General features: G+C 39.8%; 1 protein-coding gene across 1 annotated transcript in view; it reads left to right on the top strand.

The window, feature by feature from the left end:
- Positions 1 to 25,254, top strand: part of MSH4 (mutS homolog 4) — a 195,132-nt gene that overhangs the window by 11,398 nt on the left and 158,480 nt on the right. The window contains exon 4 of the mRNA XM_053693186.1: positions 6,103 to 6,213. Coding sequence (XP_053549161.1) covers positions 6,103 to 6,213 — 111 coding nt within the window. The remainder of the gene's footprint in view (positions 1 to 6,102; positions 6,214 to 25,254) is intronic.

The raw sequence follows: 25,254 nt of genomic DNA, 5'->3' as shown, positions 1-25,254 counted from the left end.
AGTGACGTGGCCTTGTGTCCTCTTGGTTCCTTCTATGACTTCCTGCCTCTATAGCTTGGGTACTGTTTTCCCAAAAGTGATGAATGCAGCTGTGTACTCTTTCCATTTATGAAGAAAAACTTAAATTATGCTTACCTGATCCTTTTCTTTTCTTCAGATGGAAAGTGTTCACAGCTCCCCACCCGTATTTTTTATGTGGGGCGTCTTTTATTTTTTTATTCTTCTGGCACCTTTTCACCCTGGTATTTCTTCTACTGTTCCTTGTTCCTCAGCAGAATGACTGGGGGATGAGGGGAGTGGGAGGAGTATTTAAGCCTTTGTCTGGGTTGTCTTTGCCTCCTCCTGGTGGCCAGGTGCTTATTTCCCAAAAGTAATGAATGCAGCTGTGGACTCTTTCCATCTGAAAATGATCAGGTAAGCATAATTTTAAGTATTTTGTTTAATTGCCTGTATTAGCAAGTTTGTGAACCAACCAGAGTGGCGAGGAAACGGCAGATATTTTGGAATTTATGATGTAGTGTATGTAAATCTGTGGAATCATACAAAAATATATATAATATTTAAAATAAGGCAAAATAATATTGTGTTATTATACTTGTTTTTTAGGCTTGGGCTTCTATTTGTAGTTTTTAATCAGCAACCTCTTTGCATATTTACAAAAGCAAAGGATTTATATGCTATTTGCAAAAGGTTTGTATCAAATACTCTGGGAATTTCTACACACCTGTTTAAACACTTAAAGGATTAATAACTTTTGCATTTTTTACTCAAAATGGAACCCACATTTCAACACATACAGTACATATAATTATTAAATAACTAACCTATATTCATTGCAAAATTAAGCTGAATAACGGCATAAAGACATCTTTTATTAATTCATCCTGACGTCACCTAATTCATCCCTCCAATATGGGCAGTACATTTTCGAAAAGCACTAACCTATCGTATGTCCTTCTTTTGCATATAATTAATAGCCGATTACAGCGTTTTGCGCATGCGCACTCTACTGCATATATAGAATTGTATTGTATCTCCTTCTTTGCCATATAGTTAACTGCTGATTACGGCGTTTTGCGCATGTACACTCTACTGCATATAGAACTGACATGAATATAGTGACGTAATGTATGACGTTGTGCTATCTTGATCATGCGCATCAGGAATAACGGTTGCCATATTCCAACTTGGGTTGTCAGCCCAGATTGGAAAAAAGATAAAAACGATAAACGGAGTGGGTTTGGAAAGTGTTACATTTTTAAAGCCAAATATCTTCCAAATGGTAAGTAATTTAAACAAATAGTGCTCTGTAAATATATTTAGATTTGTACTTTCTTTTTAGCTGCGATTAGTTTTATTTTTGCCTTCAGTGTCCCTTTAATACATTTTATAAGCATACGGCTAGATTTAGAGTTCTGCGGCCAAAGGGGTGCGTTAGCTACGCATGCTTTTTTTCCCCCGCACCTTTTAAATACCGCTGGTATTTAGAGTTCACAGAAGGGCTGCGTTAGGCTCCAAAAAAGGGAGCGTAGAGCATATTTACCGCCACTTCAACTCTCGATACCAGCGGTGCTTACGGACGCGGCCAGCTTCAAAAACGTGCTCGTGCACGATTCCCCCATAGGAAACAATGGGACAGTTTGAGCTGAAAAAAAACCTAACACCTGCAAAAAAGCAGCGTTCAGCTCCTAACGCAGCCCCATTGTTTCCTATGGGGAAACACTTCCTAAGTCTGCACCTAACACCCTAACATGTACCCCGAGTCTAAACACCCCTAACCTTACACTTATTAACCCCTAATCTGCCGCCCCCGCTATCGCTGACCCCTGCATGTAAAAGTACAGTTACACCCATATAAACACCATCTGATAAAACATATTTGAAAAACTAATATTAAAAAAGTTATGAGTTCAAAGATAGATAGTATAAGGTTAAAAAAAGGGCTTTTACATATATATGCATACATAGACATGTCTAAATATGTGTATTTTTGCATATATATGTGTATGTATTTTATATGTGTATGTATTTTTGCATATATATACTGTAGGTGTCTACAGTATATATATATATATTTTTATATATATATATATATATATACATACATACTATAGATGTGTGTTCATACTGTATATGTACTGTATATGTTTCACATTCCAATGTTTTTCACTTACAAGATACTGTACTTTTCATTGTGTGTGTGTGTATATATATATATATATATATATACACACATATACAGTAAATATATATGTATATATTATATATATACTTATACCTGTATATCTATTCCCATAGGTATATAGGTATAGATATCTATTTTACCTTAACACTATCATATATATATATATTTAATAATAAGTATTATTTTCTAAGTGAATAACATAGGAATGTAAAATATGCGTAACGAGCATTGGGGTTCATGATTTAGGACTAACATGGTTAGGTTAGTGCACATGAAGAGTTGCTGACTTCAATGCGCGTTATTGAAATATTAGATAAAAACTATTAAAAATTATTATGCATACTGTAAAAAATATAAATATTTTATGGATTATTTTGAATATTGTATAGTATGTTTAATAATTTTAATGATTGTAATAGGTAAAAAAGAATGACCTCTGACCTCCTTGGACATATTTTGAACAAGGACTCATGTTGATGTTTATTCTATTGTCTCATAAAAAGTTATGACTGGAGTGCCCGGTCAATCGAGCTGTCCTTTACACATCTTTTATTTATGATTTTATTTTATTTATGACTAACAAAAGTCCAACATCTACTAGGGCTTTTGTCTGTGGTATGATAGTGCATGCATGTAAAGTCAAGCATTTCAGTGCTGGTAATGTAAAAACATTGCACTTCACCACACACGGAGCAGCCTATGGAAAAATAGTACCTGGCTAGGATCCTGATTGTCACAGAGTTTACCGTCAGTGACTGTTGTTTTTATCTCAACTATCTTCATTCTGAGTTAAGTGGCAGCTGCTTAAACCTTTATACCTAGACTGCAAGTGGAGCGCAAAAATATTAGCGCTATTAAACACTAACCTTGCTCAAGTTAAATAAATAGCACTCCTATTCTTGAGCTCATATTAAGGCTTGAATGAAAGCCTTAGGTACACTAACATCTGGAAATCAGTGAAAACCCGAAGTCTTTCGCTCATGTGCTAACCTGAAGGTACGGTAAGCCAATGCACTAAAGCCATAGGTGCTTTAAGTAATACTTGTTATCCAAAAATATTATCCAATGAAAGTACAGGGTGCACTAAAGAGTTAGAGGCTGTTCTAAACATTCTCTGGTAATTCTGTTTTTACCATGTACTTGTAATACCAGATTGTGTGCTATTCTTAACATTAAAGTAAAAGTCAATCCTAGTGTTTTACAAACGCTAGAATTGGCTATTGAAACCAATAAAGGGGACTTTCATTCATGAAGTATAAGATACTTCATGTAGAAAGCTCCTTTATTTGATTCAATCAATCGCCATTTTTACCTGGTACAGCACCCCACGGGTAAAAAAATTTTTGGCTAAGAGATGAAGTTTTCACCTCATAGCCAATAGACATGTGGTAAATCCAGCTCCCATGGGCGCCAAGACAGATTTACCGCACGGCTATTGGCTAAAAGGTGAAAAAGTCACCTCTTAGCCAAAAAATTTTTTAGCAGTGGTCTGCTGTACCAGGTAAAAACGGAGATAGATTGAATCAAATAAAGGAGCTTTCTACATGAAGTATCTTATACTTCATGAATGAAAGTCTTCTTTATTTGTTTCATTAGTCAATCCTAGCGTTTGTAAAACGCTAGGATTGACTTTCACTTTGAATATTGATAGTGCACTGTACGCTATCAATAGCACTCCACTTGGAAACTAGGCCTTAATTGGATTCACAGTACAAGGACTTCCCTAATATACTGCTTTACAGCGATGTGATATTGACTTTGAGTTCAGCAAAATCAATTTTAGAATATGGTAAATTAAAAGTAGATAAGATTTTTGTGTAATGAAGGATCCAAGCAGCCGAGATTTTTGTGTAATGAAGGATCCAAGTAGTGAAGATTTGTGGAACAGGAAGTAATAAGATTGGTCCAGCATTTTTTTTTTTTACAAATTTTGATAAAACATGGCAAGTTTAGGGCAGCATCATAGACATAGTCATAGTTTATTGTATGATGGTAAACTAACATACAGGAGATTGACTAATTGGTGAGTTGAATTATCTACAACCTACTTGTGGTTAGGGTTAGTAGATATGGGAGATGGGCTGTGGTTAAGTCTAATAGAACTCTGGGTGCAATTTAGCTGCAGTCTAGGTATGTTGTAGTAAGTCCAATTTGCTTTATTGCTTTGGGCATTTACCTTGTGGTGTCTACAGAACTAAGGACAAAATAATAAAAACTCAAAACATAATAATATCATGTTCAACCCTTGTAGCAGGAGAGAGTTGTTTTTTGTACCAATGAGCTACAGTTTATTTTAAAAATGGTGGCCCACTGGATTAAAGAATGAACTGAGTGGGTGCTTATGTTTTGAAGGAGCTGATGGGTAATACTAATTTTTGTGGTAAGTGATCATCTGACCAAGTTGGCTCACTTTGTTCAGGTTATTGGTCTTCCCTCTGCCATGGTAACAGCTGATTTATTTTTGAAAGACAATTTCCATCAACATGGTTTACCTCAGACTATTTTGTTGGACAGAATTTCACATTTTATTTCCCAATTTTGTAAGTACTTTTGCTCCAGTTGTAACATTTCATCAGACTACCAATCGTTCACAGACTAATGAACAGAATGAGAAGACAAATCATACTTGGTGCTTTTGTATTTATCTGCAGGAACATCATATTTTGTTGCTTCCTACTGCTGAATTTGCTTATAATAATTAACTTAAACAGTCTATTAAAATGTCTCCTTTTTTTTGCAACATATGGCTTCCATCCAAATATTTTTCTGGATTTCCCCTGTACCATAGTTGAGTCAGAGATTAATTTATTTTTCCAAGAATTTCTAGCTGTCTCAGAAGCCATTGTTTCGGGCTCAACAATGGCAAAAGATTTTTTGTGGTTAAGTCTCCTGCTCCTTCTTCTGCATGTGGCAACAAAATGTGGCTCTCCTCTGCTAACTTAAAGTTGACTTGCCTTTCTATTAAGCATTAGCTATGCTTTTGGGTCCTTTTAGGATGAAACACATTGTGGCTGTTCATTTGGGCCTTCCTTTCAGTTCCCGGATTCACCCAGTTTCCATATATCTCTACTGAAGCGTTGGTTTTTCAAATCCAATTCTGTGACATCATTCTCCTCCTACTTCACCTGTTTCTGTAGATGGTTCAGAAGATTATGAAGTGGAAAAGATTTTAGACTCTCTTCTTTATAGAGGTTGACTTCAGAACATTTTTTAAGTGGAAGGGTTATGGCTTGGAGGAGCACCCCTGGGAACCTGTTATTTATATCCATGCCCCTCATCTTCTACGCCCTTTCCTTTAGAGACAACCCTCTCATTACAGTCCCGGTTGCACCTTGAGGTTGCATTTTAAGAAAGGGGCTATGTCAGGGAATGGAGAAATTACCCAGGAGTGCTATGAACATCTCTAAAAAGCATGGGATTTGCGCACAGTTGCACTTCTATAAAGGCTGAGCTCAATAAAACCAATACTGATATTATGTGTCTGACTCTACTACCTGCGCTTAAGGTAGCAATATTTGTGTTGAGTCGTGACAGCACTAGCGATTACCTAAAGCAGTTCATTAAAGTTTACAATGATGCTTTTTTTAAAAAATACTTACCTTTGCGTTATGGTAAACATAACGCTGATCCTCTGTAGACATCTGCTGCTTCATTAGCATATAGATGACAAAACCGGCTTCGTCCAATCGTTGCGTTGCCCCACGAGCTGGACGCCAAAGGGGGCACACAATGATTGGAGGAAGTCGAATTCATCATCGAGGATGAGAATAAGCGTTATGTTTACCATAACGCAAAGGTAAGTATTTTTAAAAATAAGTATCATTATAAACTTTAATGAATTAAAGTGCCCCTGTGTTTAAGAGTATTATTAAATCACTTTAATGTCTCTTCTCTTCATTGTGTCTTTTGGGACCTAGGTAATTACGAAACTCCAGATTTTGGCACCTCTGGAAATTTTAATGTCGAATACTGCATGTGATGGAGGCAGTTCAACAAAACTATTCAATCTAATAACAGAAAACTTTAAGGTAATGTTTTAAAATGTATTATGTTATATGAATTATTTCTTGCAATATTGCAGCAATAAAAACATACGGCTAGATTACGAGTTGTGCGTTAGGATAAAAAAGCAGCGTTAAGAGGTCCTAAAGCTGCTTTTTTACTACCGCTGGTATTACAAGTCTTGAAGGTTTAGGGTCACCGCACACTTCTTTGGCCTTACCGCAAAACAACTTCTTTTTTCTATGGGACTTCCATAGCGCTGATATTACGAGTCTGTCCTGGGAGGCCAAAAAGTGAGCGGTACACCCTACCCTGTCAAGAGTCCTAACGCATTTAAAAGTCAGTAGTTATGAGTTTTATGGTACGACGCCGTAACATAAAACTCATAACTAAAGTGCTAAAAAGTACACTAACACCCATAAACTACCTATTAACCCCTAAACCGAGGCCCTCCCGCATCGCAAACACTATAATAAAAATTTAAACTCCTAATCTGCCGCTCCGGACACCGCCGCCACCTACATTAGTAGACATAACTTTTATTTCCCCATAGGAATCATTGGGGCTGCGTTAAGGAGTTTTACTCTGCTTTTTTTGCAGGTGTTAGACTTTTTCTCAACCAGCTCTCCCCGTTGATTCCTATACGGAAATCGTGCACGAGCACATACGACCAGCTCACCTCTGACTTAAGCAGAGCTGGTATTGGAGTGCGGTAATGAGCGAAATTTTGCTCAACGCTCACTTCTTGTCTTTTAATGACGGGTTTCTGAAAACTCGCAATATGTAGGTAAGTGAGCGGTGAGACAAAACTGCTTGTTAGCACCGCACAGCCTCTAACGCAAAACTTGTAATCTAGGCCATAGTTCCCAAATTTGAAACACATTACCCAGAACACATTACAGTAGAGGAGTTACAGTAGAACAGTCAAGTAAGCAGTTTGAGTACTAAGTTTTCCATATCTCTTCCTACTCTGCTCTGCCCCTAAACACCTATTGTAAATAGCACATAATATGCACAACATTATTATTCAATATAATATCTGATACCCACAACCACATAACAAGCCTATACCTCAGGACAGATGTTTACTTCCAGGGCAATTCTACCAACAGACAGGACACCAGAAACTGGAATTGTCCCAGGAAAATAGGGATCTGCTGGAAACATACGAAAACCGAAATCACTTCAACATCATCTAGAAAAGCGGTTTAACAATCGCATTCGTAAAATGTTTGTTTTTATTTCATACTTACATTTTCGTGGAATTAAGTTACAGTACTTTTACAATTTTTTATGTGATTTATTTTGGGCTATCACGTTGTGTCCAAGATAACATTGTTTGGCATTCCTTCTTGTTTGCTGGCATTTGAAATATCTTGGGTCCAAAAATCATGTTTTCCATATGAAGATTCTCATATTGCAATTTGTTGATAGTAACAAAGATATTACAAGGTTAATAAAATGCAGTAATGTTAATTTTTATAGTGTATGTTTATGCTGTTATCCGGCAAAGACAAACCCTATTCTGTACAGTGAGAACGTAAACTTTTGACAAGATTGTAAGGGCTATATTCTTTCAGTGGAGCAAATCTCGTAGCTTTGCGCTTTCAACAATTTACAGTTTGTGAATTGTTACAATCCCCATATTGAAGATGATATAAGTTGTGTCCTCTTTCTTCTACGTGAAAATAATTGACTACATCGTTCTTCTTGATTGAAGATGAAAATCGCATAAACACTTTATTCTCAATCAATAATTTAAAAAAAAAAAAAAAAAAACGTTTTCAGTAATAACAATAAAAAAAATCTAATAAGCCAACATGCCCAGTATATTTATGCCCATATTCAAATAGAATTAATATTGATTAAGACATATCACTTTGGTTTCAGAACACAATAGGTTAATTTTAAACATGTTTATTATTATTAACATGATATGCTGTACTAAGAGGTCAATCCAGACAACTCTAATGTAATATCTAAAACTGAAAAATAGCCTTTGTATTTGTCATTGTCTTTGGATTGCAAATCTCTATACCGATAACGTGGATAAAGAAATGAGTACACAATTTCATAAGGTATTCAGTAGAAAACACGTTCGCGACTGCAGCCTTTTATTGGCAGAAGGATTTGGAATTGTGATCACTCAAAAACATGCTGACAATGGGCTAGATTACGAGTGGTGTGCTAACAGTTCCGCGCAAGCTAAAAGGGGTTTATCACGGCTCTTTGCGCGAGTCCGATGTAGCGTGCATTTTACAGGTGGAAAGTAAATGCGTCCGCTAGAGCGCAATTGAATTTAACGCACACCAAGTTAACTCGACTTCAGAGCTCTGGTTAACTTTTATACTTGACTAAAGAATTACACAAAACACATCAAAAATACATTGTACAGTACAGTTAAACTCATAATAACACTGTCTAATACATTTTTATTTAAATGTATTGCATTAAAAAGTTTTAAAGGTTCAAAGATATGAGGTCTCAGGTGTTAGAATAAAAAGGCATGGACATAGAGATGCATACAAATACATGTCTAAATATGTATGTATATATATATATATATATATATAAAGAGAGAGGGATGCACTCAGCTGAGACAGAACAAAAGCTAGAAAAACTTACGTGCCTGTTCATTTTAGGGTGCCACTCAGGGTGCATACTCTTTAAGCACACTATGCCCCTTCACAGAGAAAAAATATCCTGTAGCATATCAGTCTGACCCTGCCCAATGACAGTCCAGCACCGAAATACCAGGCAATTCTTCTCTGAAAAAGAGAAACAACAACCCCAGACGATCGTTACGGCCTTCTGTGTGCCTCGTCAGTGAGGTGCATTCGCATCTCTCTAAGGGCATGTGTGCAAGGAGTCCAAGTCTGATTTCCCCTTTTACTCTTATGGAGACCCAAGAGCAATTTGCATAAATATAAAAAGAGAGAGCGATGCACTCAGCTGAGACAGAACAAAAGCTAGAAAAACTTCTGTGCCTGTTCATTTTAGGGTGCCACTCAGGGTGCATACTCTTTTTAGCACACTATGCCCCTTCACAGAGAAAAAATATCCTGTAGCATATCAGTCTGACCCTGCCCAATGACAGTCCAGCACCGAAATACCAGGCAATTCTTCTCTGAAAAAGAGAAACAACAACCCCAGATGATCGTTACGGCCTTCTGTGTGCCTCGTCAGTGAGGTGTAGTCGTATCTCTCTAAGGGCATGTGTGTAAGGAGTCCACGTATGGTTTCCCCTTCTACTCTTAGGGAGACCCAAGAGCAATTTGCATAAATATAAAAAGAGAGAGAGATGCACTCAGCTGAGACTGAACAAAAGCTAGAAAAACTTACGTGACTGTTCATTTTAGGGTGCCACTCAGGGTGCATACTCTTTAAGCACACTATGCCCCTTCACAGAGAAAAAATATCCTGTAGCATATCAGTCTGACCCTGCCCAATGACAGCCCAGCACCGAAATACCAGGCAATTCTTCTCTGAACAAGAGAAACAACAAACCCCAGACGATCGTTTCGGCCTTCTGTGGGCCTCGTCAGTGAGGTGCAGTCGCATCTCTCTAAGGGCATGTGTGCAAGGAGCCCACGTCTGGTTTCCCCTTTTACTCTTTTACGTCTGGGGTTTTGCTGTTTCTCTCGTTCAGAGAGGGATTGCCTGGTATTTCGGGGCTTGACTGTACTGTGAAGTCAGGATCAGACTGATATGCTTCAGGAAAGTTCTTCTCTGTGAAAGGCACATGTTGAGCAAAAAGAGGCTGCTTCTTGGGTGGTAACTAGCCATAGAACAAGCTATTATGCTATTGTTCGTTCTCAGGTTGAGCGCTTCTCTCTTTTTATTTATGCAAATTATGACACTTAGGGAGGTCTCCCTAAATGTGATGCGGGAATCCAGACGTGGACTCGTTGCTCAGTGTGCCTAGAGGGGTATGGCTGCACCTCACTGACAAGGCCCACAATAGGCCGAAATGTACGTCTGGGGTTTTGCTGTTTCTCTCGTTCAGAGAGGGATTGCCTGGTATTTCGGGACTGGACTGTACTCTGAAGTCAGGATCAGACTGATATGCTTCAGGAAAGTTCTTCTCTGTGAAAGGCACATGTTGACCAAAAAGAGGCTGCTTCTTGGGTGGTAACTAGCCATAGAACAAGCTATTATGCTATTGTTCGTTCCCAGGTTGAGCGCTTCTATATATGTTTGTGTGTGTGTACATATGTATTTATATGTGTATATATGTATTTACAGACATATAAACACATAAATACATATGTACACACACACACACACACACACACATATATATATATATATATATATATATATATATATATATATATATATATATATATATATATATATATATATTTATATATATATGTGTGTGTGTGCATTGGAGCACTTTGCAGTTAAGTAGCTGAAGACATGAAAAATCATATTTATGCAATATTCATATTTAATATAGTATATATGTATTTTACACACTTTATGTCTGAGGATGGATCGTATTGATCCAAAAACGTTCACAATAAAGTGAATATTTTTGTGGATGAAAATTCCTTTGGAGTGCGCTTCCCTTGCTTTTGTCTATACCCACTTTTGCTGCACCCAGGGTTATTGCATATGGATACCAGGAGTGTACACTGTTTATATATATATATATATATATATATATATATATATATATATATATATATATATATATATATATATATAATGTGCATTGGAGCCCTTTGCAGTTAAGTAGCTGAAAACATGAAAAATCATATTTATGCAAAATTCATATTTAATATAGTATATATGTATTTTAAAATAGATATTACTAGCGATCGAAAACATTTACTTTCATCTTGTAATACGAGCACAAAAAGATTACTTCTAGCAGAGTTAACGTCCAAACGGGAGCGCAAACTACGGCTCCCCTTGTAATCTAGCCCAATGTTTGGATGGTTTAAAATCTCGATATTGACCTTCATTATTGGAAAATGTGTGATAATTATAGGCAAGCAGTGTATTGTAATAATAAAAATAACACATTAGAGCATTTTTATTTTGTTCTTTTACAGTGGATATAAAAAGTCCACACACCCCTGTTAAAATGTCAGGTTTCTGTGATGTAAAAAAATGAGACAAAGATAAATCATTTCAGAACTTTTTCCACCTTTTAAAGGGACACTCAAGTCAAAATTAAACTTCATGATTCAGATACAGAATGCAAATTTAAACAGCTTTCCAATTTACTTCCATTAACAAAATGTGCACAGTCTTTTTATATTTATACTTTTTGAGTCACCAACTCTTACTGAGCATGTGCAAGAATTCACTGCATATACGTATATGCATTTGTGATTGGCTGATGACTGTCACATGATACAGGGGGAGTGGAAATAGACATAACTTTGCAATTTATTTAACAAAAATCTATTACTCATTTGAAGTTCAGACTAAGTGCTATTGCATTGTCTTCTTATCAAGCATTTGTTGATTATGCAAATTTACAGTGTTAACTGGTCCTTTAATGTGACCTATAAACTGCACAAATCAAGTGAAAAACAAACTGAAATCTTTTAGGTGGAGGGAAGAAAACAAAAAAAAAAAAAAATAATGTGGTTGCATAGGGATGTAGCTGTGTTCAGAATTAAGCAATCACATTCAAAATCATGTTAAATAGGAGTCAGCATACACCTACCATCATTTAAAGTGCCTCTGATTAACCCCAAATAAAGTTCTAGAGCAGCTGATCTTTCCTGAAATTTTCTTAGTCGCATCCCACAGCAAAAGCCATGGTCCACAGAGAGCTTCCAAAGCATCAGATGGATCTCATTGTTAAAAGGTATCAGTCAGGAGAAGGGTACAAAAGAATTTCCAAGGCATTAGATATACTATGGAACACAGTGAAGACAGTCATTATCAAGTGGAGAAAATATGGCACAACAGTGACATTACTAAGAACTAGATGTCCCTCCAAAATTAAGGGTGGCAAGACGAAAGCTTTTTCTTACGAAGAAAAACATCCAAGCCAGGCTACATTTTGCAAATACACATCTGAAGTCTCCCAAAAGCATGTGGGAAAAGGTGTTATGGTCTGATTAAACCAAGGTTGAACTTTTTGGCCATAATTCCAAAAGATATGTTTGCCACAAAAACAACACTGCACATCACCAAAAGAACACCATACCCACAGTGAAGCATGGTGGTGGCAGCACCATGCTTTGGGGCTGTTTTCTTCAGCTGGAACTGGGGCCTTAGTTAAGCTAGAGGGAATTATGAACAGTTCCAAATACTAGTCAATAATGGCACAAAACCTTCAGGCTTCTGCTAGAAAGCTGAACATGAAGAGGAACGTCATCTTTCAGCATGACAACAACCCAAAGCATACATCGAAATCAAGAAAGGAATGTCTTCACCAGAAGAAGATTAAAGTTTTGGAATGGCCCAGCCAGAGCCCAAACATGAATCCGATCTATGGGGTGATCTGAAGAGGGCTGTGCACAGGAGATGCCCTCGCAATCTGACAGATTTGGAGTGTTTTTGCAAAGAAGAGTGGGCAAATCTTGCCAAGTCAAAATGTGCCATGCTGATAGACTCATACCCAAAAAGACTGAGTGCTGTAATAAAATCAAAAGGTGCTTTAACAAAGTATTAGTTTAAGGGTGTGCACACTTATACAACCATATTATTTTATTTTTATATTTTTTCTTCCCTCTACCTAAAAGATTTCAGTTTGTTTTTCAATTGAGTTGTACAGTTTATAGGTCACATTAAAGGTGGAAAAAGTTCTGAAATTATTTATCTTTGTCTCATTTTTTTACATCACAGATACCTGACATTTTAACAGGGGTGTGTAGACTTTTTATATCCACTGTATATCCCTTTAAATTTTCCCCTTTAGATTTTAAAAACAGGTACAGTGGAAAAAGGATATTTCTCCAACATAGGTGTGTCCGGTCCACGGCGTCATCCTTACTTGTGGGATATTCTCTTCCCCAACAGGAAATGGCAAAGAGCCCAGCAAAGCTGGTCATATGATCCCTCCTAGGCTCCGCCTACCCCAGTCATTCTCTTTGCCGTTGCACAGGCAACATCTCCACGGAGATGGCTAAGAGTTTTTTGGTGTTTAAATGTAGTTTTATTCTTCAATCAAGTGTTTGTTATTTTAAAATAGTGCTGGTATGTACTATTTACTCTGAAACAGAAAAGAGAAGAAGATTTCTGTTTGTGAGAGGAAGATGATTTTAGCAGACGTTACTAAAATCGATTGCTGTTTCCACACAGGACTGTTGAGATGAAGTAACTTCAGTTGGGGGAAGCAGTTGGCAGACTTTTCTGCCTGAGGTATGATGGCCACATTTCTAACACGACTTGTTAATGCTGGAAGGCTGTCATTTTCCCTATGGGGACCGGTAAGCCATTTTCTTAGATTAAGTATAAGAATAAAGGCTTTATAAGGGCTTAATAAACTGGTAGACGTTTTTCTGGGCTAAAACGATTACTTGCTAAGCATATTTGACAGATTATAGCGCTTTATAGTTATTATAATCTTGGGGATTGTTGTTAAAAAAACGGCAGGCACTGTATGGACACCTTTTTCAGATGGGGGCCTTCTCTAGTCATAGGCAGAGCCTCATTTTCGCGCCACTAATGCGCAGTTGTTTTTGGAAGGCAAGGCATGCAGATGCATGTGTGAGGAGCTAGGATCCACTGAAAAAGCTTATAGAAGGCGTCATTTGGTATCGTATTCCCCTCTGGGCTTGGTTGGGTCTCAGCAAAGCAGATTCCTGGGACTGTATAGGGGTTAAATGTAAAAACGGCTCCGGTTCCGTTATTTTAAGGGTTAAAGCTTCCAAATTTGGTGTGCAATACTTTTAAGGCTTTAAGACACTGTGGTGAAATTTTGGTGAATTTTGAACAATTGCTTCATACTTTTTCGCATATTCAGTAATAAAGTGTGTTCTGTTTAAAATTTAAAGTGACAGTAACGGTTTTATTTTAAAACGTTTTTTGTGCTTTGTTGACAAGTTTAAGCCTGTTTAACATGTCTGAACCATCAGATAAACGATGTTCTATATGTATGAATGCCAATGTGTCTCCCCATTTAAATATATGTGATAATTGTGACATGGTGTCCAAACAAAGTAGGGACAATGATGCCACAGATAATAATAGTGCCCAAGATGATTCTTCAGATGAGGGGAGTAAGCATGGTACTGCATCACCCCCTTCTGTGTCTACACCAGTTTTGCCCACACAAGAGGCCCCTAGTACATCTAGTGCGCCAATACTTATTACTATGCAACAATTAACGGCTGTTATGGATAATTCTATTAAAAATATTTTATCTAAAATGCCTACTTATCAAAGAAAGCGCGATTGCTCTGTTTTAAACACTGAAGAGCAAGAGGACGCTGATGATAACGCTTCTGACATACCCTCACACCAATCTGAAGGGGCCAGGAGGGAGGTTTTGTCTGAGGGAGAAATTTCAGATTCAGGGAAAATTTCTCAACAAGCTGAACCTGATGTTGTAACATTTAAATTTAAATTAGAACATCTCCGCGCACTGCTTAAGGAGGTATTATCTACTCTGGATGATTGTGACAATTTGGTCATTCCAGAGAAATTATGTAAGATGGACAAGTTCCTAGAGGTTCCGGTGCCCCCCGATGTTTTTCCTATGCCCAAGCGGGTGGCGGACATAGTAAACAAGGAATGGGAAAGGCCCGGCATACCTTTTGTGCCTCCCCCTATATTTAAGAAATTATTTCCTATAGTCGACCCCAGAAAGGACTTAGGGCAGACAGTCCCTAAGGTCGAGGGGGCGGTCTCTACTCTAAACAAACGCACTACTATTCCCATAGAAGATAGTTGTGCTTTTAAAGATCCTATGGATAAAAAATTAGAGGGTTTGCTTAAAAGAATGTTTGTTCAGCAAGGTTACCTTCTTCAACCAATTTCATGCATTGTTCCTGTCACTACGGCAGCGTGTTTCTGGTTCGAAGAACTAGAAAAGTCGCTCGATAAGGAATCTTCGTATGAGGAGATTATGGACAGAGTTCATGCACTTAAATTGGCTAACTCTTTTATTCTAGATGCCGCTTTGCAATTAGCGAGATTAGCGGCGAAAAATTCAGGGTTTGCTATCGTGGCGCGCAGAGCGCTCTGGCTAAAGTCTTGGTCAGCGGATGTGTCTTCCAAGACAAAATTGCTTAACATCCCTTTCAAGGGCAAAACACTGTTTGGTCCTGATTTGAAAGAGATTATTTCAGACATCACCGGAGGAAAGGGCCACGCCCTTCCTCAGGATAGGTCTTTTAAGGCTAGAAATAAGCCTAATTTTCGTCCCTTTCGCAGAAACGGACCAGCCTCTACTTCTACATCCTCTAAGCAAGAGGGTAATACTTCTCAACCCAAACCAGCCTGGAGACTGATGCAAGGCTGGAACAAGGGTAAGCAGGCCAAGAAGCCCGCCACTGCTACCAAAACAGCATGAAGGGATGGCCCCCGATCCGGGACCGGATCTGGTGGGGGGCAGACTTTCTCTCTTTGCTCAGGCCTGGGCAAGAGATGTTCAGGATCCTTGGGCACTAGAAATAGTTTCTCAAGGTTATCTCCTGGAATTCAAGGAACTACCCCCAAGGGGAAGGTTCCACAGGTCTCAATTATCTTCAAACCAAATAAAAAGACAGGCATTCTTACATTGTGTAGAAGACCTGTTAAGGATGGGAGTAATTCATCCAGTTCCAATAAGAGAACAAGGGATGGGGTTTTACTCCAACCTGTTCATAGTTCCCAAAAAAGAGGGAACGTTCAGACCAATTCTAGATCTCAAGATCCTAAACAAATTTCTCAGGGTTCCATCATTCAAAATGGAAACCATTCGAACGATCCTTCCTACCATCCAGGAAGGTCAATTTATGACCACGGTGGATTTAAAGGATGCGTACCTCCATATTCCTATCCACAAGGAACATCATCAGTTCCTAAGGTTCGCTTTTCTGGACAAGCATTACCAGTTTGTGGCACTTCCTTTCGGATTAGCCACTGCTCCGAGAATTTTCACAAAGGTACTAGGGTCCCTTCTAGCGGTTCTAAGACCAAGGGGCATTGCAGTAGTACCGTACTTGGACGACATCCTGATTCAAGCGTCGTCTCTGTCAAAAGCAAAGGCTCATACGGACATCGTCCTAGCCTTTCTCAGATCTCACGGATGGAAAGTAAACATAGAAAAAAGCTCTCTTTCCCCGTCGACAAGAGTTCCCTTCTTGGGAACAATAATAGACTCCTTAGAAATGAGAATTTTCCTGACAGAGGTCAGAAAATCAAAACTTCTAAGCTCTTGTCAAGTTCTTCATTCTGTTCTTCGTCCTTCCATAGCGCAGTGCATGGAAGTAATAGGATTGATGGTTTCAGCAATGGACATAGTTCCTTTTGCACGAATTCATCTAAGACCATTACAACTGTGCATGCTCAGACAGTGGAATGGGGATTATACAGACTTGTCTCCGACGATTCAAGTAGATCAAAGGACCAGAGATTCACTCCGTTGGTGGCTGACCCCGGACAATCTGTCACAGGGAATGAGCATCCGCAGACCAGAGTGGGTCATTGTCACGACCGACGCCAGTCTGGTGGGCTGGGGCACGGTCTGGGAACCCCTGAAAGCTCAGGGTCTATGGTCTCGGGAAGAATCTCTTCTCCCGATAAACATTCTGGAACTAAGAGCGATATTCAATGCTCTCAAAGCTTGGCCTCATCTAGCAAAGGCCAAATTCATAAGGTTTCAATCAGACAACATGACGACAGTTGCATATATCAACCATCAGGGGGGAACAAGGAGTTCCCTGGCGATGGAGGAAGTGACCAAGATAATTCAATGGGCGGAGGATCACTCCTGCCACTTGTCTGCAATCCACATCCCAGGGGTGGAAAATTGGGAAGCGGATTTTCTGAGTCGTCAGACATTCCATCCGGGGGAGTGGGAACTCCACCCGGAAATCTTTGCCCAAATAACTCAATTATGGGGCATTCCAGACATGGATCTGATGGCGTCTCGTCAGAACTTCAAGGTTCACGGGTCCAGATCCAGGGATCCCAAGGCGACTCTAGTAGATGCACTAGTAGCACCTTGGACCTTCAACCTAGCTTATGTTTTCCCACCGTTTCCTCTCATTCCCAGGCTGGTAGCCAGGATCAACCAGGAGAGGGCTTCGGTGATCTTGATAGCTCCTGCGTGGCCACGCAGGACTTGGTATGCAGACCTGGTGAATATGTCATTGGCTCCACCATGGAAGCTACCTTTGAGACAGGACCTTCTTGTTCAAGGTCCATTCGAACATCCGAATCTGGTTTCTCTCCAACTGACTGCTTGGAGATTGAACGCTTGATTTTATCAAAGCGTGGGTTTTCAGATTCTGTAATAGATACTCTGATTCAGGCTAGAAAGCCTGTAACTAGAAAAATTTACCATAAGATATGGAAAAAATATATCTATTGGTGTGAATCTAAAGGATTCCCATGGAACAAGATAAAAATCCCTAGGATTTTATCCTTTCTTCAAGAGGGTTTGGAGAAGGGATTATCTGCAAGTTCTCTGAAGGGGCAGATTTCTGCGTTATCTGTTTTACTTCACAAGAGGCTGGCAGCTGTGCCAGACGTTCAAGTGTTTGTTCAGGCTCTGGTTAGAATCAAGCCTGTTTACAGACCTTTGACTCCTCCCTGGAGTCTTAATCTAGTTCTTTCAGTTCTTCAAGGGGTTCCGTTTGAACCCTTACATTCCGTAGATATTAAGTTATTATCTTGGAAAGTTTTGTTTTTGGTTGCAATTTCTTCTGCTAGAAGAGTTTCTGAGTTATCTGCTCTGCAGTGTTCTCCGCCCTATCTGGTGTTCCATGCAGATAAGGTGGTTTTGCGTACTAAGCCTGGTTTTCTTCCGAAAGTTGTTTCCAACAAGAATATTAACCAGAAGATAGTTGTACCTTCTTTGTGCCCGAATCCAGTTTCAAAGAAGGAACGTTTGTTACACAATTTGGACGTAGTCCGTGCTCTAAAATTCTATTTAGAGGCCACTAAAGATTTCAGACAAACTTCTTCTTTGTTTGTTGTTTATTCTGGTAAAAGGAGAGGTCAAAAAGCAACTTCTACCTCTCTTTCTTTTCGGCTTAAAAGCATTATCCGTTTGGCTTATGAGACTGCCGGACGGCAGCCTCCTGACAGAATCACAGCTCACTCCACTAGGGCTGTGGCTTCCACATGGGCCTTCAAGAACGAGGCTTCTGTTGACCAGATATGTAAGGCAGCGACTTGGTCTTCACTGCACTCTTTTGCCAAATTTTACAAATTTGATACTTTTGCTTCTTCAGAGGCTATTTTTGGGAGAAAGGTTTTGCAAGCCGTGGTGCCTTCCATTTAGGTGACCTGATTTGCTCCCTCCCTTCATCCGTGTCCTAAAGCTTTGGTATTGGTTCCCACAAGTAAGGATGACGCCGTGGACCGGACACACCTATGTTGGAGAAAACAGAATTTATGCTTACCTGATAAATTACTTTCTCCAACGGTGTGTCCGGTCCACGGCCCGCCCTGGTTTTTTTAATCAGGTCTGATTAATTATTTTCTCTAACTACAGTCACCACGGTATCATATGGTTTCTCCTATGCATATTTCCTCCTGTACGTCGGTCGAATGACTGGGGTAGGCGGAGCCTAGGAGGGATCATATGACCAGCTTTGCTGGGCTCTTTGCCATTTCCTGTTGGGGAAGAGAATATCCCACAAGTAAGGATGACGCCGTGGACCGGACACACCGTTGGAGAAAGTAATTTATCAGGTAAGCATAAATTCTGTTATTTATTTCTTTTGCATGATGTACCGAGTCCACGGATTCATCCTTACTTGTGGGATATTGTCCTTCCTGACAGGAAGTAGCAAAGAGAGCACCACAGCAGAGCTGTCTATATAGCTCCCCCCTTAACTCCACCCCCGAGTCATTCTCTTTGCTGGCTCTAAGCAGAAAGGGTAAAGAGAAGAGGTGTTAAACTGTTAGTTTTAATTTTATCTTCAATCAAGAGTTTGTTATTTTTAAATGGTACCAGTGTTGTACTATTTACTCTCAGGCAGGACATAGATGAAGATTTCTGCCTGGAGGATGATGATCTTAGCATTTGTAACTAAGGTCCACTGTTGTTCCCACAGAAGCTGAAGAGTACAGGAAAACTTCAGTGTGAGGAACGGTTCTTGCTATACAGCAATGAGGTATGTTCAGTCATTTTTCTGCAGAGACTGTGTTAACTCAGAAAGGCTGACAGTATCCCCATTAGGGGAAGGGTAAGCAGTAATCCTAGTGTGAAAGAGGCTTTACTAGCTTGCATAAAGGGCTAAGTTTTTTTGGGCACTCAGTTTGTTTATGAAAAATTGGGACAAACATTTCTGGGAGTAACGTTTTTTATGTTTATGGGACGTTTGCTTGAGGGGTCATTTGGCTTCTTGGGGTTGTTATAACCCACATGGTTTTCAAACTAGGTTTGCTAGATTTGTGTAGGCCCAAGCAACATCGAGTGAGGTGAGCGGGGCCTGTATTTAGTTATACAGACAAGCAGCAAGCAACTTCTCCTGAGGTCCTATTAATCTTCTGAGGGCCTATTCAAAGCTTTAACCCCACATTATCGTTCCTAAGGGCAGGTAGGGCCACAGCAGAGCTGTGGCAAGGTGCTTATAGGGGTTTTTAACCGGTTTTAGACAAATTTCAATCCGTTTTTTTCATTTGGGGGTTTATTGCTTATTAACTTGTGGTGCAATCCTTCTAAAGCTTAGTGGGTACACTGTTAAAATTTCGGAAAAATGTAAGCAATTTTAACCTGTTTTGCAGTTTGTGTATGCCTTTTTTTCTCTTAAAGGCACAGTACAGCTTTTGCAAATTGTGTTTTTTTCATTAAATAAAGTGTTTTCCAAGCTTGCTTGCTTTATTACTAGTCTGTTAAACATGTCTGACACTGAGGAAACTCATTGCTCAATTTGTTTAGAAGCCATTGTGGAACACCCTCTTAGAATGTGTCCCACTTGTACTGATATGTCTATAAATTGCAAACAGCATATTTTGACTTATAAAAGTTTGGCATTAGATGATTCTCAGACAGAAGGAAATCAGGTTTTGCCATCTAGTTCTCCCCAAGTGTCACAACCGGTAACGCCTGCACAAGCGACGCCAAGTACTTCTAGTGCGTCTAATTCTTTCACCTTGCAAGATATGGCTTCAGTTATGAATACTACCCTCACAGAGGTTTTATCTAAACTGCCTGGGTTGCAAGGGAAGCGCAGTAGCTCTGGGCTAAGAACAAATGCTGATCCTTCTGACGCTTTAGTGGCCGTATCCGATATTCCCTCACAATGTTCTGAAGTAGGGATGAGGGATTTGCTGTCTGAGGGAGAGATTTCTGATTCAGGAAAGATGTTCCCTCAGACAGATTCAGATATGACGGCATTTAAATTTAAGCTAGAACACCTCCGCTTATTGCTCAGGGAGGGTTTAGCGACTCTGGATGATTGTGACCCTATTGTAGTTCCAGAGAAATTATGTAAAATGGACAAATATTTAGAGGTTCATGTTTACACTGATGTTTTTCCGGTCCCTAAGAGGATTTCGGACATTGTTACTAAGGAGTAGGATAGACCAGGTATTCCGTTCTCTCCCCCTCCTGTTTTTAAGAAAATGTTTCCCATTTCTGACACCATAAAGGACTCATGGCAGACGGTCCCTAAGGTGGAGGGAGCTATTTCTACCCTGGCTAAGCGTACAACTATACCTATTGAAGACAGTTGTGCTTTCATTGATCCTATGGTTAAAAAATTAGAGAAAATTTTTGTTCATCAAGGTTTTCTTCTTCAACCTATAGCATGCATTGTTCCTGTAACAACTGCGGCTGCCTTTTGGTTTGAGGCTCTAAAAGAGGCTCTTCAGATTTAGACCCCACTAGATGATATTTTGGACAGAATTAAGGCTCTTAAGTTGGCTAATTCTTTTATTACAGATGCCGCTTTTCATCTTGCTAAATCAGGTTTTGCCATTTTAGCGCGTAGAGCGTTATGGCTTAAGTCCTGGTCAGCTGATGTGTCATCTAAGCTTTTGACCATCCCTTTCAAAGGTAAGACCATTGAAACTACACTGAAAGAGATCATTTTGGACATCACTGGGGGAAAGGGTCATGCCCTCCCTCAAGATAAGTCGAATAAGAAAAGGACCAAACAAAATAATTTTTGTTCCTTTCGAAACTTCAAGGGTGGTCCCGCTTCTGCTTCCCCTGCTGCAAAGCAAGAAGGGAACTTTGCTCAATCCAAACCAACCTGGAGACCTAACCAGGCTTGGAACAAGGGTAAACAGGCCAAAAAGCCTGCTGCTGCCACAAAGACAGCATGAAGGGGTAGCCCCTGATCCGGGACCGGATCTAGTAGGGGGCAGACTCTCTCTTTTTGCTCAGGCCTGAGCAAGAGACGTTCAGGACTCCTGGGCTGAGAAATTGTAACCCAGGGGTATCTTCTAGATTTCAAAGATTCTCCTCCAAGGGGGAGATTCCATCTTTCTCAATTGTCTGTAAACCAGACAAAAAGAGAGGCGTTCTTACGCTGTGTAGAAGACCTTTTTACCATGGGAATGATCTGCCCGGTTCCGAAAGCAGAACAGGGGCAAGGTTTCTACTCCAATCTGTTTGTGGTTCCCAAAAAGGAGGGAACCTTCAGACCAATTCTAGATCTCAAGATCCTAAACCAATTCCTAAGAGTTCCATCCTTCAAGATGGAGACCATTCAGACTATCTTACCATTGATCCAGGAGGGTCAATATATGACCACCGTGGACTTAAAGGATGCGTATCTACACATTCCTATCCACAAAGATCATCACCAGTTCCTCAGGTTCGCCTTTCTGGACAAGCATGATCAGTTTGTGGCTCTTCCTTTCGGGTTGTCCACGGCGCCACAAATCTTCACGAAGGTGCTAGGGTCCCTTCTGGCGGTTCTAAGGCCACGGGGCATAGCAGTGACGCCTTATCTAGACGACATTCTAATTCAAGCGTCGACCTTCCAACTAGCCAAGTCTCACACTTGGCCTTTCTAAGATCTCACGGGTGGAAGGTGAACATAAAAAAAAAAGTTCTCTTTCCCCCCTCACAAGAGTTTAATTTCTAGGGACTCTGATAGACTGAGTGGACATGAAAATATTTCTGACGGAGGTCAGAAAATCAAAGATTTTGTCCACCTGACGAGCTCTTCACTCCATTCCGCGGCCGTCAGTGGCTCAGTGTATGGAGGTAATCGGTCTAATGGTAGCGGCAATGGACATAGTTCCGTTTGCTCGCTTGCATCTCAGACCACTGTAACTATGCATGCTCAAACAGTGGAATGGGGATTATGCAGATTTATCTCCTCAGATAAATCTGGATCAAGAGACCAGAGACTCTCTTCTTTGGTGGTTGTCACAGGATTATCTGTCCCAGGGAATGTGTTTCCGCAGGCCAGAATGGGTTATTGTGACGACAGACGCCAGCCTTCTGGGCTGGGGTGCAGGCTGGAATTCCCTGAAAGCTCAGGGTTTGTGGACTCGGGAGGAGGCTCTCCTACCAATAAATATTCTGGAATTAAGAGCGATATTCAATGCTCTCCAGGCATGGCCTCAGCTGGCTTCGTCCAGATTCATCAGGTTTCAGTCGGACAACATCACGACTGTGGCTTATATCAATCATCAGGGCAGAACAAAGAGTTCCTTAGCGATGATAGAGGTCTCAAGGATAATCCAATGGGCAGAGGCTCACTCTTGCCATCTGTCAGCGATCTATATCCCAGGTGTAGAGAACTGGGAGGCAGATTTTCTAAGTCGTCAGACTTTTCATCCGGGGGAGTGGGAACTCCATCCGGAGATGGTCGTTCAACCTGGCTTATGTGTTTCCACCTTTCCCTCTCTTTCCACGTCTGATTGCCAGAATCAAACAGGAGAGAGCATCAGTGATTTTGATAGCGCCTGCGTGGCCACGCAGGACTTGGTATGCAGACCTGGTGGACATGTCATCTCTTCCACCATGGTCTCTGCCATTGAGACAGGACCTTCTGATTCAAGGTCCATTCAAGCATCCAAATCTAATTTCTCTGCAACTGACTGCTTGGAGATTGAACGCTTGATTCTATCAAAGCGGGGTTTCTCTGAGTCAGTCATAAATACCTTGATTCAGGCTCGAAAGCCTGTTACCAGGAAAATCTATCATAAGATATGGCGTAAATATCTTTTTTGGTGCAAATCCAAAGGCTTCTCCTGGAGTAATATCAGGATTCCTAGGATTTTGTCTTTTCTCCAAGAGGGATTGGAGAAAGGATTGTCAGTTAGTTCCCTAGAGGGACAGATATCAGCTCTGTCTATTTTGTTGCACAAGCGTCTGGCAGATGTTCCAGACGTTCTGGCTTTTTGTCAGGCTTTAGCTAGAATTAAGCCTGTGTTTAAACCTGTTGCTCCTTCATGGAGTCTAAATTTAGTTCTTAGAGTTCTTCAGGGGGTTCCGTTTGAACTCATGCATTCCATAGATATTAAGCTTTTATCTTGGAAAGTTTTGTTCCTAGTTGCTATCTCTTCAGCTCGAAGAGTTTCTGAACTATCTGCATTACAATGTGACTCACCTTATCTTGTGTTCCATGCTGATAAGGTGGTTTTGCATACCAAGCCTGGGTTCCTACCTAAGGTTGTTACTAACGGGAATATCAATCAGGAAATTGTTGTTCCTTCTCTGTGTCCTAATCCTTCTTGTAAAAAGGAACGTCTGTTGCACAACTTGGACGTGGTTCGTGCTTTGAAATTTTACTTTTGGCTGAAAAGCATCATCCGTTTGGCTTATGAGTCAATAATTTCTAAAGTTCACCTGATTTGTAAGTGAAAAAACTTGTCACCCCTAATTTGGAACAAAAAAAAAAAAGTATTTTACCCGTATCCAATATTCCACCAGACGGCAAATTTAAAACTCATGATGAAATTATAACACTACTTGGACCCAGATTTCAAAATTGGTAGACGTACGTGCAACTGACACACTACTCCTTAACCCATCCCTCCAGGTCCCAACTGAAACGTCCTTTGACGAGTTTTTAATCCGTATGCTTCTATCCTAACCCCAATAAAGGAATCCTATCAACAACTCATAAACTAATATTACAATCACTTTATACGAAACCTCCTACATATGTTTCAGAATGGGAAAATTAAATTAATGACTCACTCACCCATAAAGAATGGGACAAAATCTACAAACAAATGACTAAATCAAAACCCTCCATCTCAACAATTGAAATGAACATCAAACTTTTGAGTAGGTGGTATTACACACCAGCACGTCTGCACCTACTATTTCCCACTAATAGAGCAGAGTGCTGGAGAAACTGCAATGAAACAGGCACTCTCCTACACATCTGGTGGGCATGCCCAATCGCTAAAACAGACTGGATTTCCATACAAAAAGAGATAGAAATAGACCTGAGTATAAACCTCCCCTTTAATCATTGGCTTTTCCTATTCAACAGCCTCCCTAAGATTAAATGCAAATTGAGAATAGCATTACTCACCATTATGCTCAATTTAGCTAAAAAAAATGAATCCCGCTAAATTGGAAAAAGCAGATCTTCCATTGATACGGTATCACACTCACTCCAATTAGAAAAATACCAATTTTTAACAGGCTAAGCGCATAGAGTAATACCACTCTATATGCTTTCTATGGGAAGAATACCTGAACAGGTAGCCCGACTAAACTACATGAACTATACTCCCGTTATTACAACCCTTAATACTACTATCACTCATTACCGCTTAATGATGTATATGACACAAGCTTCTACCGATGAACTGCTGATGACAGATTTGTAATATACAGTAAGCTGCAAATCATATAACTATAAGCTCCACCTTAATTGTTGCTATGGTACCTTTGATCTTGTATACACTATCATGTAAAATTGCATGCAGAGCTTCATGATTGTAACCTGAACGTTTACTGACAACGCTATATATTTATGTTTTATCACTGTTTATTGTAAACCTTCAATATATTA

Source organism: Bombina bombina, chromosome 10 (assembly GCF_027579735.1).
Source record: "Bombina bombina isolate aBomBom1 chromosome 10, aBomBom1.pri, whole genome shotgun sequence".
Classification (NCBI taxonomy): Eukaryota; Metazoa; Chordata; class Amphibia; order Anura; family Bombinatoridae; genus Bombina; species Bombina bombina.
Note: the sequence above shows the minus strand (reverse complement) of the source record. Positions and strands in the feature narration are given on the sequence as shown.